We start from the raw sequence: 18,131 nt of genomic DNA, 5'->3' as shown, positions 1-18,131 counted from the left end.
TATTGTTATAATTTTATTGGCAATTGTTGGAACTTGTATGTATCTTTTAATATCAAATAGGGACTGCCTCGACAGAACCTCCCGGTTTCATTTGCAGTTTCCCGAATTCATTTCTAATGATTAACTTTGTATAATTCTGGTATATTTGTAGACATGTTTCCATTTTTTGTTTGTTCTCTGTTTTCTATATTGTATACAATGTGTATCGTATACTTTCATTAAATGTGTGTTTTATAGATGGAATTGAAATAAAACTTGAAACTTGCAAACTTACTCGTTTGTGCCTACTCCCATCGTGTGACCATATAGGCTGTGTAGATTGTAATGGTCACCCGTGCCGTGTCGTGCATCCATATAGTCTTGGTAAAATATTTTACGTTCCTCGATCGTGATTTCTGCAAAACAAAATGTCATATTAATATCAGTGTTTCACTTAAACTTGCGGCGTGGATGGGAGGAATTCATCAAAAATTAGGAGCACAGGTGGATCAAGAGGGAGTCATGGGGTCCCGATAACCCTCCTTTGTTTTCTCTCTCCCATCGCACCTCTCTCTCTCTCTCTCTCTCTCTCTCCAGCTCGATCCCCCTCTCTTTCTCTCTCGCTTGTTAGAGATCTTTGGTGTACACCAATAACCAGTGGTATGTAATTTCCCCCAGCTCAGCACATGCTCACAAAATAATTGCATTCTTTCGTACAATACCTCCACATTACCTTTCTTTTCCTGGTGATATGCTACAGCACGTCTGACATAAGCCATGTTCAGACGGGGCTTCCTAGTTAAGCCCTAAATATCCCATAACTATTTGACTTGCACCATTAGTTGTCCATACCCTCTTACTCGGACAAACTTGCCACGATTAAGTAAACACGACCTTCCACCGACCCTGTCTTACTCGACGTAACTTCCAGAAGTCAGGAGCAGATCAAGGATTTTCCAACAGGGGGGGGGGGGGGGGGGGACGTGCAAAGCTTGGCACATTCTGAGGCATTTCTGAACGAGTAAACTGAACACATTTTATGTCAATTCTTTTGGGGCCTGCGCAGGCACGTAGCCAGAGTTCGATGTTTGAAGGGGGGGGGGGGGGGGCACATACATGTAATCGATCGAGGTAAAAAAAAAAGAGGTAAAAAAGTTTAACCGATCTTTGAAATTTAGGGGGGCATGTGCCCCCCCCCCCCCCCCCCCCTCGTGGCTACGTGCCTGGGCCTGCGCCCGGCCTACTCCCCCTGGATCCACCCCTGGAAGTGGTGACACCCACACTAGTCGACCTCTACCCACCTTCCGGATCTACACCGCGCGAAATCTCATTTTCATTTTTCGATTGTAAACAAACAATTACCCTCGTGAAAGGAGATACTCCGAGTGCCTAGTGAGAGCATTCACACCCTACCCTCTAGTCGTGTTAGCGCGTTGCTCCTGGATAAATCCAGGAGTAAATCAGTCGGCGTAAAGGTGGGCATATATAGCTAACACGACTAATTATATCGTTCAGACGATCACTACGTCGAACTTTACGCTGACCTTACCATATTTACCCCGACTAGCTCTAAACACGACCAAAATTGCCACGGTGTGAACACGGCTATAGAAACTCCTATGTTGGATGGTCAGCTCTGGTGAAGCTACCTACTACTGTCTCTTGTTAGCTCACTAATGATTGACAGATGATGTCACAAGATGAATGAGATCTGGAGCATTTTTTTAAGGGTGAAACTTAGCATGTCCGAGAAAATTATTTTAAGAAATATTTAAAAATCTATAAAATATATTTAGATGTTTGAATAACAAAATATGATTTGTATGCAACCCTGCACATCAACAGGAATCAACTTATATTTGGATGTCACCCGACCTTTAAAGCTTATCAACACTAGTGTGGCTAGGAGGGATTAGAACACACAGCGAGGTCACTGACAGGTGGCTATCTCATCAACTCAGCTCTCAAATAACATAAGAAATAGAGGATCATGGGGGACCAACAGGCACCGATTAGGGAAGTTTTCTATATAGAGGGAGCAAGTAGCTACAAGTAGGACAGTGGGGCTTTAAGGCAATTTCAATTGAATTGTGCGTCACATAATGCAAGTGGAAATATTACAATGAAGTATTACGATATCCAAGCATGATTTCCGTGGGACATACAGAACTGCCCCTGAGTTGATTTCTCGAAAGTCTGTGCGATCGTGCTTTAAGTATACTGTCCCCAGGACCCCGTGTTATAAAGAGTTGCGATTGATCGAAACCAATCGCAAAGTTTGCGGTCTCCTATCTTTTATGTACATAAAATATATATATTTGGGATTTACATCTACTCTTTTTAAGACGGGGCCAGGCATACAAGTTGTATAAAGACTTTTTTTTTTTAATCTTTGATTGGTTATGATCGAGGAGCTCGGATTAAATGGTGATTAAGGGATAATTTAAACATTGATGACTGGTACATTCTACTTTCAACCAGTCAGCAATCCTGCATGAGGTCCGTCGGAATGACTTGAATTGAAATAAAAAAATTCATGTATTAATCACAATATTTACTTATTTTGTGATGTACATGCAATGATTAGAAAATGAATGAATGAATGACTGACTGCCAGGGCGGAAGGGCGACTTCCAGAGTGGAGAGGGACACCCAAAAAAAGGTCAATTTCTTGAAAAAGGGCACCTACAAAGGGAAATCTCAAGGCGAAAATATACATTTTTTTAAAGACATTGGAATTTCCCCCTATATTGTGGTTACATTATCAGGGTTGATTTTAATATTTGCTTCTCTTTATACATGCAAGATATTGCTTAATCATCATACTTTGCAGTTGGGTGTGATGGTCTGAATATTCATTTGCGAGCGAAAAGGAGAACGTGTCAAAATACAAAAGGTAATTATCAGAGGTGGAAATTGGGCACTTCTTACACCTGAAAAGAGGCACTCACCAGGGATTAAAAAGGGCACTTATGAGAATAGGATATGGGCATTTGTCGACGGAAAAGGGGCACCCATCAGATTTTGATAGAAGCATTTATGCAAAGGGGATATTAGGCTATTATTATTATTATTATTATTTATTATTATTATTATTAGAAAGGAAAAGGGGCTCGTATCATTGGGACACTATTCATAGGTGAAAAGGTGTATTCATAAGAAGGGGAAGAGGCTCTTTTTATTACAAACAAATGGGGGCACTTTTCATAAGGAAAAGGGGCACATGTGAAAATTAAAGGTGCGCTTATCCGAGTTAAGAAGGGGTGTAGTTATTAATAGGGGAATGGGCACTTCTTACAAAGTAAAAGGGGGCACTTGTCAAAGTACAAGGGGGAACGCTCAAATTCGAATAGGGCAATATTTGAGAGGCGTAAGGTTGGTTGGATATTCGACATTCGCATTCAAAATTCGTGGGATATATGATATTCGTGATTCAAATAGCCTGACGGCTTTAGCGGGTCAAGCAGCTAGCCCAACGGGTCAAGTACTGGATCCGGGCAACCCCAAAATGTAGTTACCTTGCCCTGGCCCATGGGGTTTAAAGGTACTGTCCCATTTGCAGGGCTAAAAAATGAAAAGATTAAATTCCAATAGCATTTGCAAGATAATATTTAAAACTTCTGTCAAAACGAAAGGGCTTGGAAATGTCTTTTTGTGGGAAAATAACGGCGATAATACCCTGGCTTGCACCGAATGGCCGTATGTTTTGTGCTGCGCAAAGACTCAATCAGTTTAATTATGGCCATTTCAAGAAGTTGGTTATTGATGTAGACAAATGCTGCATGTATAGGCTTACCTGTCACAGCTCATTTATGTATGTTCTTACCAAAGAAAAAAAAGTCAGCCTGCAGTCACTCAATAGTGTCTGCCAGTGAAATTTATCAAATAAACGAGTTTCCTTGCATTGCAAACGTTTACATTTCACAGATAGGACATGACATATTCATGATTCCTACAATGTTTTATAGAATTTGATGTTCAAAGGGACACAGTAGTCTATCTTTAAAGGTGTCCCAAACAAGATTATTCATCACGGCCGGCAATTAGTAATTCAAGAATTTCTGAAATGTACTCCATGAATATACAGGGCTATAGAAATAGCCTCACGGTTTTAGTGTGAAGGGGGCACTTGTCATAAGTGAAAAGGGGCACTTTTCGTACCTGGAAAGGGGCACTTACTATAGATTAAAAAGGGCACTTATAAGAATGGAAAATGGAAACTCGTCTTAATTAATCCTAACATTCACAGTACCGTACAGGAATGACCTTAATTTTTTTTTAACGAATGGTTTTGAACCCCTAGTAAAACAGCTTGTAAAATACTCTGGTATGGAATGTACAGTAAATGAGCAAATAGTCGCGACCTGTCTCTTCTCTATCCTTTCTTAATTAAAATAAAAAACCGGAAATAGAACTAGCAAAACGGTTTATATTACCCTCAAATCAACTGATACCGATGCAAGAAATGTGAACGTTTTTATTTTTCTCTCTTGTTTTTCTCTCTTGACAGATACCATAGTAAACATAAACAATGTCGTCACAGCTAGTTAGCTGGGGAAAACCAATGTCTATTTTTAGATAATTTTATATTTTCGGTCATGAGTTTCTCGTATACGGTGGGTGAGAAGTCCCGAACTCACACACAACTAGGAAATCGGGGACAAGATCAAGAGAAAGAAGAGTCAAATCGAGCTAAAAATTCAACATTATCGCCAACAAAATCACCAGGATCAGGAACTGCTCGACCAGGAGGTAAGCGCAACTTGACGGGAGTACAGCCCGGTAGTAATCGTAGGGTTGGAGCAAAATCTAGACCACAGCGAGCAGCAGGTACATCAATCGGCGCTCAACAAACTTCCACCATTGTCACGCTTTCAGATTTAAAGAATCAACAAAGTAAACATCAGAGTAGTGTGAATTTAAAACCAGCCAATAGCAAAAACAATGCAGCAATAAATCTACCTCATCATTCACATGATTCAGGTTCCGGCAGAAAATTAGGAGGGCATATTATTTCTGACTCGAAACTGTCTGCTGTTAGAATAGGAGTTGGTGTCAGAAACCAACCAATCTCTCCAAATAGACCTGTCAAATCTGGAAATTCAGAGCATCTTCATAGCAGAACTAGTGCCTCAAACTCAAATTCAAATCACACATCTGCACCAACTGCAGATCTCTCAACTAGAGGAAGCCAGACGAAGAAGAAAACACCCAATGTGAACAGAACTTCAAATAAATTGATAGACCAGACATTAAATAGCAATAAAACTTCTTCAACTTCAAGTCAACGATCGCCAGGTAGGGGAAGAGGTTCCAGAGGCAGAGGTTCACCAAGAGGCGGCATGGCATACAACAACAACAACAGATACACCAGCAGTAGCTTGTACTCGGCCAACCCTCGTCAAGTTGGACAAAGACCTCCAGATGAAGAGGGAGAAGATACTCGGCAACGACAGGGAGAACCTGGACCATCGCAGGGAAGCCCACAACAGCCGCAGCAGCAGCCACAGGGGGAAAGGTTAGGGATAGTACATGTATCTGTAGCAATATGCTTAAAGGGCAAGTCCACTCCAAAAATAACTTACTTTTGATAGAAGCAGAACAATCAGACAAACCAATCAAAACAGATTGAGCAAAAACATTGGATAACTAATAAGAAAGTTATGAATTTTTTATGACATGAAAAACTTTGAAAATCACAATACAAATTGGCAACTCACTCATGAGTCTGTGACGTCATTGTCTCACTATCCACTAGATCTAATTGTTTCATTTATATTGATATACATGTATACACTTCCAATTTCCTCCCTAAAAATCTTATTTCCTCACACCAAGCATCCAAGTTATATTGACAGTAAATTTGTAGGAATATGTTTTTGTGTGAATACATTTTAATATATTGAGTAATTTTTTTCAATTAAATCACAAAAAAATGTGAATTTTGATAAACTAGATCTATTTAATATAAAAATCAATGATTCTGAATATACGATATTCAGAAAAAAGTATCAATTCTTTGAAGTTCATAAAACATTTTATATCTGTTGTGTCATGCTTAAGCTGTTTGGCCCCGAAGGGCATTTCCTAGCATAGGTTTCTCCCGAGGTATTATGGGCTCGGTATGTAACAGGTTAACCTGTTTTGCTGGGCTCTTGAAGAATATCAAAATACTAAGCCAGTATCAGATATGTAAGGCCATTACAAAAAATATACATGTTTAGCATCCCTGCCCGCTTCCTTTTTGGGGGCCGCCTCCTACATGAAAACACTGCTAAAATAGGTCTATTTCTGATTTTTTTTTTTTAAATGTCGGCGGCCATCTTGAAAAATAGCCCGACTGTCAGGGAAAATGTACCAAGCGGCCATTTTGAAAGAAAAAAAAAAAAGGGCCTCCTCCTTCCTATTTTAAAAAAAAACAGGTCGCTAAACATGTTTTTTTTTATTTTATTTGGCCTAATGTAACTAAGAAAGACAATAGTGATTTTAAGAAACCTGTTCTTCAGAGCTTATTTGTTACCAATCTGTCCAGAATTGATAAAAAGGGAGGAAGCCATTGTAATGTTGGTTTTAGTCTTGTTGTTTTTCTATTTATATGTTTTTAAATCTTTGTTTCCTAAGGAACAACATTTGATTCCTTCTTTTCTTCTCCTCATGGAAAAGTCATTTTAAATTCATTCATAAAGTATTATCTACAACTTGTTTTTCATTTATAGCCCTGGAGCTTTTAGAGTGATTCAACCAAATGCTTCTAAGAGGCAACAGCTGTTAAATAGTAAGTCTCTATAGATTCAAATATTGTTTTCAACTTTTCAAGTTGAGTAGAGATATCTGTATAAGAGGATGTGAAAAAGAGAGAGAGAGAGGGGGGGGGGGGGTGGGGTGGTAGAGAGGGGAAGAATGCTCAAGAAAGAAATTAAGGATTGTGATTTTGAAACAAAAAGTTATTGATATTGGCGATACTGGCTATATTCTATAAAAGGGAATAAAAATTTATCCAAAAATACTATTTACAGGTTTAATACTCAATACAAAATCAAATCATGATTTCTCTTTATCAAAATCTCTTGTAAGAGGTGCATTCACATAGTAATAATTTAATCTTTGAACTTTTGAAGAGCATTTTTGATTAAACTATCTTCTTATTTTATCTCACATTCTTTTTCCTTCATCTTTCCCCTCGCTCTGACCTTTTTTCTTTCTTCATGCAATTGGGGAGCATGTGCCCCCCCCCCCCCCCCCTCCCCTCCCCCCCCCCCCTCCATAGCTACATCACTAAATAATACTTTTGATATTTGAAAAACGTTTACAATTTTAAATGGGAGGTAGTAAAATTGTCTTGTGTTGTGACTAGGGCAGGGGGTGGGGACTGGGGGTAGGGGTGATGAAATTTCATAATGTTAAAATTCCTAGCTATGGAATGAAAGGGAGGAGTATGATTTATTCTCAAGAGTGCTAATGTGTGAAAATCGTCATTTGGATTTGTTTTCTTGTTTTCATATTAAATACACTTTGGGAGAAATCCTAGACTAATGGTTTAATATCTGTTTTTTTTTAATGTTTTTTTTTAAACCAGAATCTTCACAAGAGATGAAGGCTCTTGAAGATTATAGGGCTTCCAAGAAACCAACTACTATACGCGGAGAAGCTCGTTGTGCAGGTAGGCCTACATTTCACATCATCCACAAGTACATCCTGTAGAGTTTAATCTGTAATTTCACCTTTTTAAAAATAAATTGCATGAAGAGAAAAATGTATGCAATACCCTTCTATGTACATGTAGCAACAGTAGCATCGTATTCACATTTTAAAAGTGTTAATCTCCTTCTTTTTATTTTTCCTTTTTTTTTAACCAGGTGGAAGTAAGTCTGAAGAGGAGGCTAGGCTGGATCTAGACAAGCAGCATCGAAACAAGAAATATGAACAGATCGTAAGAAAATTTGATTTATATTCCATGGTCTTGGTTTATATCTGATGTTATCGCTGTAATTTTGAGTGTTAGTAACAAGATTACATTTCAATTAGAGAGTAATAAACAATTACTCTCAAGAGATTCATCTATCACCCTAAATATACACATCGTTTGTGCATCTGCTGAAGCCACCAAGTCTGGCCAGGCTACCATTACCCCCTCCCTTCAGTTGGGGTCAGTCTTTTTTTCCTTGTCGATAGATTTAGATATGATACCTGAACGAGGGTAAAGGGAGTGCTCCTCTACCTCCACTTAATAAAATTGTGAGGAGAGAGTACTATATATGTAGTGGCAGTGGGCGAAGCAACTTTAATATTCTTCTTTAATACACAGCATAGCACACTTTCATTGACAGGAGAGAAAATTCATGTTTCTGAAAGACAGACTATTATGAATAATTCATTAAAGATACTTGTAGGTCTTCTGGTTAGTTGTTGCAAAATCAGGTTTAGTTACCGGTAGGTAAAGTCTTTGGTCCAGGGCACTGGGCGTCGCTCGACCTTTATCAGTTGGGAGATAAGGGGGGGGCTGTAGAGGCCACTGTATTACCAAAAAAACTAGCCACCAATTTCTGACAAATAAATAAATGTCAAAGTCTACAAATTTAACCATATAAACCCGGGGCCTGAGCCTAATTTTTATACAAAATATCTGTAGCTGTGCATGCGCATTTGGTCATTTTCCTTGGCCTCATAAATATATGGTATATTTCGTCAAGACAAGTCAGCATCGTAGCTATATATAATTAAATCTTCCAACCATGTGGTTTTATTAATGTTCTTTTTTTTTCCCCCAAACAGCTGAAGAAAGAACAACGGAATAGAGAAAAGAGGGAAAGAGAAGATAAGGAGTTTCAAGAAAAGAAAGCTAAAGCTAGACAAACGGTAAGAATTATCAGTTGATCTAGTTTGTTTTTCTATCAAATCCTTGGGCAAAAATCATTTATTTGTATTTGTTCACATTCAGTAAATAGTTTTAAAGGTCATTTAAAGTTTTGAGGATCGAGCTAAAAGAAAATTGGAAAGAAACATCATGTTAAATATATGTTGTTCTTCTTGTAATTGCTTGTATAAAGAAAAATATGAGATCATTTAGCATTCTGATCCATGAGATCTGGTGAATTGTAGTGTAAATATCTGTAAGGAATGCTGGATAACAGCTATGCTAGGACCCTTCTACTCACAAAGACTAAGATCGACTTTAAGTTGGACTTAACTATGGCAGGCCATTCATGCCACTGGTTGCTCTCATCATTATGATCTTCAGATAATATTTTTTCCTTCAATAATGAATTATCAAAAATTTGAATTCTGTAGATTTGTGACCATGATTTGTACATCCCTTAAGAGACCAATGTCAGTAAATGGTGAGAGCAAACAGTGGCATGAACGGCCTGCCATAGTTGAATCAAAGTTAAAGTCGATCTTAGTCTTTGTGAAACCCCCCCCCCCCCCCCCCCTGAATGGGTATCTGCATTATTTTCATTTTTTCATTCATTTGTTTGATAATTAAAATCACTTGAGGAAAAAATACTTTGTAGCAGTTTTGTATTATCACTGTCTTCCTAATCAGAGAAAGCTGACAAAATGACTTGGGGGGGGGGGGGGGGCTTACCAAAACTTTACATGACCTTTAAATTACGAAGATTGACATTAAATCTTTTCTTCCTTTTTTCAGGCTGAAGAAAACGCAAGAAGAAGAAATGCGAGAGAAGTTAACTTCTTAAGAGATGAACATGCCTCGTGAGTTGCTCTCCACCCCCTCTCTCCCCCTCTTCCTCTTTGTGGAAAACAAAACACAAAAATTGGTCTTTGTAGACAGGTTCCTTTAGTACATGTTTCAATGAGAAACCATTTTCAAGGGAAACAAAAATGTGGTCTCTGTAGACAGGTGGTCACTAAAGCAGGTTTGACTGTAGATGCTTCAAGTTTTTGTTTTTCATACCTTACGCATTGTCTGACACCAAGCAAAGAAACTTTTGATGGTTGGTTATTACATGGTGTGACAAATGTTTGTGCTTTATGGAACTAGTGCCTCAATCTCAAAACCAAACCACACAAATAATGTGAACAGAATTCACATATATTATTGGTTTGCTTTTGTAGAGTTTGGACGGATTGATACGTTTGTTAAAACTATTTGACTTTGGGGAAATGTATATTCCCGAGTTCAAATATTTCATTTGGAGAAAAGAGAAAATGCTTTACATTCTGTGACTTCAGTGCCTCCAAACTGTACAGAGAAGAACAGATGCATGATATAAATCTTTAGTTTTCATGTTTCCCTCTTATGATCTTCTCATGTGATGGAGAAGAGCACATTACAAGATTCAATTTTTTTGTATTTGTATTAAAAAAATATATATATATCACTTTTCTTCAATTAATAATTTTGATTAAATAATAAGAAGCCAAAATCACAAATACTGAAGATGTCTTCTCCTGAAGCAATTGGGGGAGGAGCTACACTATACAAGGTATTCAGTTCTATTTCTCATTTGTTAGAGTTGGAGGGCATATTGTTGGTTTGTTTTTATTTTTTCAATCTTATTTTCTTCATATCACATTTTGTTTTTTGTAGAACTAATGAGAAATTCCTAAGAAGGCTTGATGCAGGGAGGACACCTCCACAGAGTAAGTTACTACTACAATATTAATAACAATGATAATAATAAGATGTTAAAAGATGGGAGTTGTTGCTACCTTGTTTGGCGTTCACCAATAAGGGATAGAGCAACGTCGATCTGGCGCTGCTCAGTGGCTGCCGGGCTCACGATCAATTGGGCAAAAAGAATTTCCGTTTCGGTTTAATAAAATTTGGAGTGGACTATTAGATTATTATTATTATTATTATTATTATTATTAATAATACCAGTGTTTTATAAAGCGCTTTATCATTAATCGATCAAAGCGAATACAGCATTAGTATTACCCCAGGCATAAGATTCAATTAATATTAGGGTTTGGGTTGCAATACTGGGCTTTAGGTTAGGTTAAAGGTTAGGGCTAGGTGTAGTGTTAGTATCTTTTTATAACCCCAAATTTATACTGATTATATGCTTCAACTTGATATCAACACATCGATTGCTCTCGATCTTTGCCTCTCTTCACGGTTGCTCGTTTGCCATACATGCAATTTGGCACAAAACAATAGGCACCAAATTACCAATAGACAGAAGGATTGATTTATGCACCACAATGGCTCTGCAAGCTTGCCCCTTTCTGTCTTAACTAGTTAAATAACAACCCGTTTAACACCTGTTTTAGATTGATTCTTCATTGGAAACAGTTAAAAAATCTTGAAGGTTTTAGTATACCTGTCCCATGATAAACACACAGTAAGCTTAAAGGGGAAGTCCACCCTGAAATTAAGTTAGTTTTAATAGGAGTAGAAAAATGAGAGAAACAAGTCAGTGAAAGTTTGAGCAAATTCCGATTAAAAATAAGGAAGTTAGGATTTTTGAAGTTGTGATCAATCAAACACAAATTGGCAACTCTATGACGTATCATGCGAGCTCAACTTCCATTTGCTCAGTACTAAAAAAATCTAAAATTTTCATTTTCCCTCAAGAAAAATTTCAACCATACATGCACCCTAAATATAATAATTGCAAATATGTTTCTATACTCCCCCTGCAAGGAACAAATATATATTCCGTCATCAATAACGAAGAAAACATGATTGTATGGAATATTATGCACAAAGCAAATGAAGGAGAGCTCGTATAATAAGTCACAGAGTTGCCAATTTGTATTTGATTGATCACAACTTCAATAATTCAAAACTTTCTTATTTTCATTCAGAATTTGCTCAAACTTTCACTCACCTGATTTTCTTATTATTCTGCCTCTATCGAAACAAACTTATTTTGGGGTGGACTTTCCCTTTAATATTCGAATTTTCACTTGAAATGGTAACATAGATGCAGTTTATGATTATATTGCAATCAAATGTATTTATTGTTCCGTTTCCAAGGTAACAATCATGTTCAGAATGTTATTATGTTTGTGACGATGTACTGTACATCTGCTATTATTGTATTATGTATTTCTTCTTGTGATATGTACATGTACAATCACTGTAAAACCAGTGAAAAAGAATTTCCTGAAAGGGACAATAAATGGCAATTCAATTCAATGATGAACAATGTGGCACATGGAGGATTATTTGTGTGGCATATAAAGAGTTATTCTTTGTACTTACATCTGTCCCGCTAGGTCAAACATCCGGCTCACAAAGTTCAAAACTCCAGCAGCTGCGGGAGATGTTCCCTGATAAGAAACCTTCCAAGCTTCAAAAACTTCTTGACGACAACAATAACGATGTGGCGGAGGTTGCCGATCTACTCATGGATTGAAGATGACCCAAGATGATGAATGCCCGTCTTGTACCTTGTACGGAAGATTGAATTCACGATTTGAAAGTGAGAAATGTCCCCGATAAAGAAAATGGTTACAGCCCATGAAACTGGCAATGTCGGTCTCCCGGTCCTTCTGAAAAGTTATCTGAGCCCCAGGAAACCATTGTGTCAGTTTCCTAGGCCTTCTGACTATTTTTCAGAGGGTTCATATTAAAGACAAAGGCCACCCAAGGGTAACAGGAAAACTGGCCACTGTGTGAAGGTGGCCTTTCTTGACAGGTCCTACATCACCTATTTCTTCCAAGAGGGAATGGCTGTTATAGACAGTTTGCCTTTAAAGAGAGGTGGCCTTTAACACTGGTTTGACTGTATTTTGTTGCTTACCTTTCATTGCGTTCACGGCTCTGCTCCTCAATACCTTATCTCTCTAATCCAAAACTACACTCCTGCAAGACCTCTACGCTCATCCACTTCCAATTTTCTTGTGACCCCCAAAATTACCAAAACGTGGGGGAAAGATCATTTGCATACTCTAGTCCTAAATTATGGAATGGCCTTCCTGAAGACATCAAAAAATGTTTATCTTCTGATTCTTTCAAAACTCATATCAAAACATTCCTTTTCAAGTCTTGATCGTTTTTCCTGTTTACACGCGCCTTGAGCACTCCACAGAGTGGATTTGGCGCGATATAAGTTACATTATTATTATTATTATTATTACATACTGTACAGTGTATGTGTATTCAGACAACGACAATCTTGTCTCATTATAGATGGTGTTCAGATTTTTTTCTTTCTGTACTTTTCTTGATAGCCTTGATTCATTATTAGTTAACAACTAAATTAGTCATACCCTTACCAAGTTCTGTAATTGTTAAAGTATGTGATAAAGCGATTTTACCGATTTATGTTTCTTGATAATCTAAAAGTATTTAACAATCGCCCTAATTCGACCAGTCCACTTTCATTCTTGAGTTACGAAAATCACAAAAACCTGAAATTTACAAGGGGTATGAATAATTTAGATGTTGACTGTATGTACATGTAGTTACAAAATGCCTTGGAAAATATTTTGCACTTTACCTCCAGCAACTATTGCACAGTGCATACATGGAATAAATCCTACCAGGTAACCACTTTCTTCACCTGGGTTGAGAGTGGCAAATGTACATGCTTTGGGGGTGTTTCACAAAAATCCTAAGTCGCACTTAACTCTTACTTGGACTTGAACATTATGGAGAGCCATTTGTAGCCTGAAAATGAAATATATTAAAAAGCAAAATTTTCAGTACTTTAGACTTTTCATATATTCCAAATCAAGAACATGAAATCTCTTTGATAATAAAAAATATGAATGATTTAAATCAACATTTTATGCTTTTTAAAGGCACACTGTCCTACTTGTAGCTACTTGCTCCCTCTATATAGAAAACTTCCCAAATAGGTGCCTGTTGGTCCCCTATGATCCTCTTTTTCTTATGTTAAATGAGAGCTGAGTTAATGAGATAGCCACCTGTCACAGTGACCTCGTTGGCTCGCTGTGTGGTCTAATCCCTTCTAGATGCAGTAGTAATGCCTACCTTTAAAATAACTTTTACAAAATATTTTCAAAGATGCTAACAGCTCTCCAAAATTGTTAGTCAAAGTTAGAGATAAGTTCAAATTAGGATCTTGGTTCTGTCAAGTAGGCCTGAATGAATTTTAAATAAATATGAAATATGGGAGGTTTAGTAAGTACATTTTATAACAACAAGGTTTCACAAAAAATATCTGTGATCTTTTCAAGAAGAATTGAGGAGTGTGTCTCATACTTTTTCTTCAGTCTTCAGTCTATGTTGTCCACGTACTGAAAAGCAGCTGGTATTTTGCCACTCCAAATTTTATGAACCACTTCCTACTTGCATCTCCTTGTCATTGTAGCCCCTTTGAAGCCATTTAATAATTGTTGTGTAATTATTATTGTTATTGATGTCTATGCTTAGTTGCTTTCTTGTCCTTTATGAAAACCATAATCATGATATGTAAATCTTGGTCTTTAGGGGCTGGGTTTGTCATTGACTGACAATAGGCCCGTTCACACATAACAGTAAATGCGATTTGGATTGCGATGCAAAGATCAATTAATTTTTTGCGACCGTTGCGAATTGGATCGCGATGCAATGATCGATTTTTGGGGCGACCATTCACACACAGAGAATTCTTGCTCGACAAATCGTGAAGATTAGTGAAATTATTCTGTCCACACAATAAAAGAAAAAGATTTTTGGATGGCGATGCAAAAATTGATTTTTAAATATCACTTTTTTCAGGAGGTGTGAACGCCCCTATTATAATTGTACTCGGGACTTTTGAATGAACTGAAAACAATGTAAATCACTGCATTAGTTTCTTAGAAAACTATTGAATCTCTTTACCTGTACAGTATTTGTAAAATCTTGTAAATCGCACCAAACTATCTGTATTCTACGCAATTTATTGATTTTTGTTGTTGATATTTCAATACAGTACTTTGAAAGATTCTGAAAAAGAGTTTCTGATTCACATCGTACGTTGTCTGTATTCTAAGCAAACTATTGATTTTTTTTCTAATGTCATTACGTCATAAAATCTGAAAAAAATGTACATGTATTTGTATTTCAAAAGATTTGAAAATAACTTTACTCATGGCATGTGCTATTTGTATTCTAACTACCGGTAAGCAACGTACTGATTTTTTGTTTAGATTTCTCAGTACTTCAAAAGATCTGAAAATAATGCAAATCACATCATTCGTTATCTGTATTTCAAGCAAACTATTGTTTTTATTTTTTTATTTTTATGGATTTCAGTACTTCAAAAGAATCGACAACAGTGTAAGTCTCTGGATATGTTGTTTGTACTCCCAGCAAAGTATTGAATCTTGTTGACACATAGAGATGTAGATGTACATGATGATGTATTTGTACTTCAACAAATTTGAAAATAACATAATTCACGGCATGTGATATTTGTATTGCAAGCATAGTACTGATTTCCTTTTGTAGATTTCTGAGTGCTTCAAAACATTCTGGAAAAAAAAAATGTAAATTGCATTATTTGTTATCTGTATTCCAAGGAAACTAATGATTGCTTTTTTAAAAATATTTTATTACTTTAAAAAGAACTGAAAAATCAAACACATATGCTATTTGTTTCTTAGAAAATGATTGACTTCTTTTTAGATATCTCTCATACATGTAGTATAATTACTATCGTTTATGTAGCTTGAATTAATTTTGAAAAGGTATAGCTTCTCAGGATAAAGGGTCAGCTATAACCAGGACCCATATTCATAAAACCTAACTAAGCCTATCTGTTGTCAACTTACTACAGTATGTACCAGTACTAAAGCCTATTTAACTAGCTGACAACTAGCTTAGTAATTGGTTTTGTGAACATGGGTGCTGGTGACATAACTATAGCAGAATGTGAATTTGAATTTGAATTTGAATTTATTAACAACAACACATCACAATAATGACAGTACATATGAACAATCATACAATGCAAAAAATAGTACTGATACATGTATACATAACATAAGAGTAATGTCGATTGAACAGTAATGGTTTTAAAACGATATTTTTTAGACATACATCTGCATACTATTAAATGTACAAAAGATATATTCGTAAATATGTATATTACTATGTTTAGGTGAAGTTGTTACTGGGAACTAGAAGTTAGCACAAGTGCTAGTCGAGCCTAGTTCCATTCTTTGGCAAGATCTTTTTCTGTTAATTTGTTTTTACATATGAATGTAAAACTTGCTTATTTTGTATGTACATATATACAACAAAATAATACAATATCATGTAACTTTTTTTCTTTACTAAAATGAAAAAATAAAAATAAAAAAGCTTAAGCGTTAAAGCATTATAATGAAAAAAGACAAATCTTTGAAGAAATAAAATCATCAATGTGTTCATAAGAAATGAAAAGGATGTATTAATAAAAAATAATCATACACATGTATGTACATGCACAAATCCTGTAAAAGCTTAAGGCTGCTATAATCGTTAACAAGGAAGTGTATACATGTAGAAAAGGAAAAAAACGAAGGGGGATGGGATTGAGCCCACGTCATTTACATAGAAGGTAGGTGGAAAGATGTCTCCGAAAAGATAACCTTGATGTTTTTAATCTAATTTCATCTGGCAGATCATTCCACAGCTTTGTTCCTACAAACGAAATACAAAATTGCCCTTGTGTTGTCTTACATTTTGGTTGATAAAGTAGGCCACTTTCTTTTCTCCTAGTTGCATATCTGTGCTGTATCATCTGACAATAATCCACTAAAGAGTGTGGTAAAAAACCTTTTACCAAATCGTACATAAATGTTGATACAAGAAGTTCATGAAGTTGAAAAATATTTAAAATGTTTAGACTTTGAAAAGAGCTTTGGAGTCTGTTCTAAGTGGACTGAATGTAATTGCTCTCATTGCCATTTTTTGACTTAAATATATACAATTTAGATTATTTTTGTAATAATAATAATAATAATAATAGCTATTTCTTATATAGCACTTTTCAAGACCGAAGGCCCTCTCAAAGCGCTTTACAGATACATATATTGTAAGTGCTCCCCCATACTTCTGCTCCATAAGAGAGGTGAGGCTGTATAAAAGCCTTATATAATAACACAAGTATATTCTTGGGAACAAAATGTCTCAGTTTAAACAGAATACCTACTTTCTTTCTTCTGCATGTGTTTATTGTCTGAATATGTTCTTTCCATGAAAGGTGACAATCAATTTCAATTCCTACAAATGATGCAACAGATACCTCTTTAATATCTGATCTTGATATTCTCACAGATCCCTTTTTGTCTATTGATCTACCTTTGGATTTCATAATCATATAGTTTGTTTTCTGTAGGTTAATTGTGACTTCATTTGCATTACACCATTCCTGCACCGTCACTAAATTTTCACTTACAATTTCTAAATCAATGTAATCAATGTAATCAATGTAATCAATGTAATTTGTTTATGTTATTTCTCTCATGAGGTAAAAACTGTTTGTAATAATTATAGTCTCTTAATTGCCTGTCATACCTGGGTCGACTGCCAAATCAACTCCAAATTGACTGATTCTTGTTCATTCAACATCATCCTAAGAATTCATGTTCTGGATAGTGCCCGATCTGGACCCTGTTTCATGAAACTCGTTATCATAACAAATGCCAAAATTCTATGACAAATTAGCTCTTAGCCAATCAGATGCCGCTATTTCAATAGCTTATAGCACTTACTGTAACTTGTTATTGATAACAAGTTTTAAGAAACGGGGCCCTCGTGTTGGTATAGTCGATATGACTGAGGTATTACATTTTAAAAATGATAGATTTTTTAAAATACTTACATGAAGAATTCATTCTTCCCCTTTTATCTAGCGAGATTATGAGAAAATCAAAGAATATTGTACTTGTAAGTTGTATTGCAATAAAATGGAAGAAATAAAGTCACTATGCTTTCTATTAATTTGTATGGATGTCTAAATAGAGTAAGAGTAACATTTTCTTCAATTGTGGTAGTAGTTGGTGTGTCAGTACATGTGTTATTGTGTGTGGGGGATTACAATGAAATTATAAGTGTAATTCTTAACACTGTATACAACGTGTATACAAATTAAAAAATTAAATTTTTTTTTATAGTTTCTATTTCATTGTTCACCTTGATACGGGAACTATATCTCTCTTTCCTAATCTTCGATTTTTTTTAATCTTCTATTTTCCATCTCTTTCCACTCTGTTTCCGCCCTCCCCCTCCCCTTCTTTCTCTCCCTCTTCCTACCTCCCTC

General features: G+C 36.2%; 1 protein-coding gene across 1 annotated transcript; it reads left to right on the top strand.

The window, feature by feature from the left end:
• The first annotated feature begins 4,526 nt into the window (after nucleotides 1-4,526).
• On the top strand, nucleotides 4,527-12,495 carry LOC585098 (ensconsin). Its single transcript, XM_030981752.1, has 8 exons — nucleotides 4,527-5,497; nucleotides 6,696-6,754; nucleotides 7,556-7,639; nucleotides 7,836-7,909; nucleotides 8,752-8,835; nucleotides 9,629-9,693; nucleotides 10,532-10,584; nucleotides 12,169-12,495. Exons 1-8 carry the CDS (start codon nucleotides 4,578-4,580, stop codon nucleotides 12,306-12,308), a joined length of 1,479 nt encoding a protein of 492 aa, XP_030837612.1. The 5' UTR covers nucleotides 4,527-4,577; the 3' UTR covers nucleotides 12,309-12,495.
• Nucleotides 12,496-18,131: the final 5,636 nt, after the last annotated feature.

Source organism: Strongylocentrotus purpuratus, unplaced genomic scaffold (genome assembly GCF_000002235.5).
Source record: "Strongylocentrotus purpuratus isolate Spur 01 unplaced genomic scaffold, Spur_5.0 spur5_scaffold_12, whole genome shotgun sequence".
In the NCBI taxonomy this organism is placed as follows: Eukaryota; Metazoa; Echinodermata; class Echinoidea; order Camarodonta; family Strongylocentrotidae; genus Strongylocentrotus; species Strongylocentrotus purpuratus.
Note: the sequence above shows the minus strand (reverse complement) of the source record. Positions and strands in the feature narration are given on the sequence as shown.

Excerpts from the sequence above, each read along its gene's own strand:
- LOC585098 (XM_030981752.1), top strand. The coding sequence starts at position 4,578 with ATGAGTTTCTCGTATACGGTGGGTGAGAAGTCCCGAACTCACACACAA. Across the intron at positions 6,755-7,555 it reads GAGGCAACAGCTGTTAAATA|AATCTTCACAAGAGATGAAG; the intron begins GTAAGTCTCTAT and ends TTTTTAAACCAG. Across the intron at positions 9,694-10,531 it reads TTAAGAGATGAACATGCCTC|AACTAATGAGAAATTCCTAA; the intron begins GTGAGTTGCTCT and ends TGTTTTTTGTAG.